The sequence below is a fragment of the Dreissena polymorpha genome, chromosome 8, assembly GCF_020536995.1.
Source record: "Dreissena polymorpha isolate Duluth1 chromosome 8, UMN_Dpol_1.0, whole genome shotgun sequence".
NCBI lineage: Eukaryota > Metazoa > Mollusca > Bivalvia > Myida > Dreissenidae > Dreissena > Dreissena polymorpha.
The window spans coordinates 35,144,847-35,147,247 of NC_068362.1; the positions used below are offsets into that span (position 1 = coordinate 35,144,847).

Consider the following 2,401-nt stretch of genomic DNA (forward strand, 5'->3'; position numbering starts at 1 on the left):
AAATACTTTTATCATTTTAAAGACAAATAAATCTTAAGAAGATGAACATATTTAGTTCTAAAATAAAAAAACACACACATTTATTTCGTGTTTTTAGTTTTTATTAGTATTATTTCCGGACTTTGACGTTGATAACCAACACTTTCCGAAAACTGCGTTATCGCCCGAATATTACCGATCTCATTAGGCTCCCACTACCTTAATACAAGTAGTTAGTGCGTTATTTTTGTAAGCTACAATATACAAAAACGTAAGTTGGGTGGATTATGGAATATCTTTTTGCATTTGTAAAGCCTGTGTTTTGTTGATTACTATTCATTTGCCTTTTGCATGTGATTTTCCACTGCTTTACATAACATATATAAACTATCCTATAGCGCTATTTTTAGAGTGTTTCTGTGTGCGTCGTAATGACTATTTTTGCATTATTCATGTTCATGCTGCATAATAATACGTTTTAAAACAAATTTTAACTAGTGTTTTGAAAATATTATTTAATTGTCAATGATAATTTTCGACATGCTAACCACATTGTAGGATGTCATTGTTAAAAAGTATAGCAATCAGATGACATCATGTAATAACTTAATTAGACGAAATAATAAACATAAACGTTATATTACATTTCGATATAGATCGAATGTACTAGTTCTTTCTCCGTATGATTAACATTCAACAGCTAAAAATAGTTGGGCATTATCCATGTTTCAAACATACCTACTGGAAATCGAAAGAAGACGTAATTTCCAGTACTGTATCTATTTTAAGCCGATTTCTTAAAATTGAACAGTGGTTGTCATTTATTAACATATCTCATATTTCAGAAAACAATGATCATTGCACGCCAAACAAACATTCAGGTATTTGGAAAGAGCATTTTGAGTTAATAATGTTAATATATAGTTCCGATACAGAAAATTGTAAGTAGTGTGTTTTATATAATTCATAAACATAGTTTACCTGAAATCAATACCTAAGCAGGGCATTTTTCTAAGGCGTTGACAGATCATTTACCACCGAGACAAACATGGAAAGACATATCGAAGGTCTGCGCGTTGTAAGGGGTCCAGATTCACGTAGCGGACAGGAGGACGCATGTGAAGGTCACGTTGGAACAGAAACCGGTAACTATGCTACAAATAATGTTAAATAGAACAACAGAAATATATCGTGAATGTACTACAACAACGTATTCTTCCACTGCTTGTTCTGCTGTTTCTTCTGAATCTACTACTACAACGTTGACAATTTCTTCTACTACTACTACAACTACTACTACTGCTACAACTACTACTACTATTACAACTACTGCTACTACTATACAACAACTGCTACTTCTACTAGTACTACTACCACTTAAACAACTCCTACTACTACTACTATTACGACGACTACTACTACTACTTCTTCTGCTACTACTACTACTACTACTACTACTACTACTATTACTACTACTAATACAACTACTACTAATACTAATACTATTACTACTACAACTACTACTACTACTACTACAACAACTACTACTACTACTACAACTAGTACTACTACTACTACTACTACTACTACTTCTACTATTATTACTACTACGACTACTACCAATACTACTACTACTACTACTACAACTACTACTACTTCTTCTACTACTACTACCAATACTACTTCTACTACTACTACTACTACTACTACTACTACTACTACTACTACTACTACTACTACTACTACTACTTCTACTACAACTACTTCTACTATTACTACTAATTCTACTTCTACTACTACTACTTCTACTACTACTACTACTATTACTACTACTACTACTACTGCTACTACTACTACTACTACTACTTCTACTACTACTACTACTACTACTACTACTACTACTACTACTACTACTTCTACTACTACTACTACTTCTACTACTACTACTACTTCTACTACTACTACTATACTACTACTACTACTACTACTACTACTACTACTACTACTACTACTACTACTACTACTACTACTACTACTACTACTACTACTACTACTACTACTACTACTACTACTCTTATTACTCTTACTATTCTTACTACTATTACTCTTACTTCTACTATTACTACTACTAATTCTACTAATACTACAACTATTACTACTACTATTACTACTGCTACTACTTCTATTACTACTACTGCTACTACTACTACTTCTACTACTCTTACTACTACTACTACTACAACTTTTACTACTACTACTACTACTACTACTACTACTACTACTACTACTACTACCAATACTACTACTACTACTACTACTATTACTTCTACTCCTACTACTTTTACTTCTACTACTACTACTACTACTACTACTACTACTACTACTACTACTACTACTACTACTACTACTACTACTACTCCTA

The 2,401-nt window shown here is 32.1% G+C and overlaps 1 protein-coding gene across 1 annotated transcript in view; it reads left to right on the plus strand.

Moving 5' to 3' along the window:
* Positions 1 to 787: 787 nt before the first annotated feature.
* Positions 788 to 2,401, plus strand: part of LOC127841934 (E3 ubiquitin-protein ligase MIB2-like) — a 13,579-nt gene continuing 11,965 nt past the window's right edge. The window contains exons 1-2 of the mRNA XM_052371079.1: positions 788 to 860; positions 996 to 1,124. Of these exons, the coding sequence (XP_052227039.1) occupies positions 1,028 to 1,124 (97 nt within the window). The 5' untranslated portion in view covers positions 788 to 860; positions 996 to 1,027. The remainder of the gene's footprint in view (positions 861 to 995; positions 1,125 to 2,401) is intronic.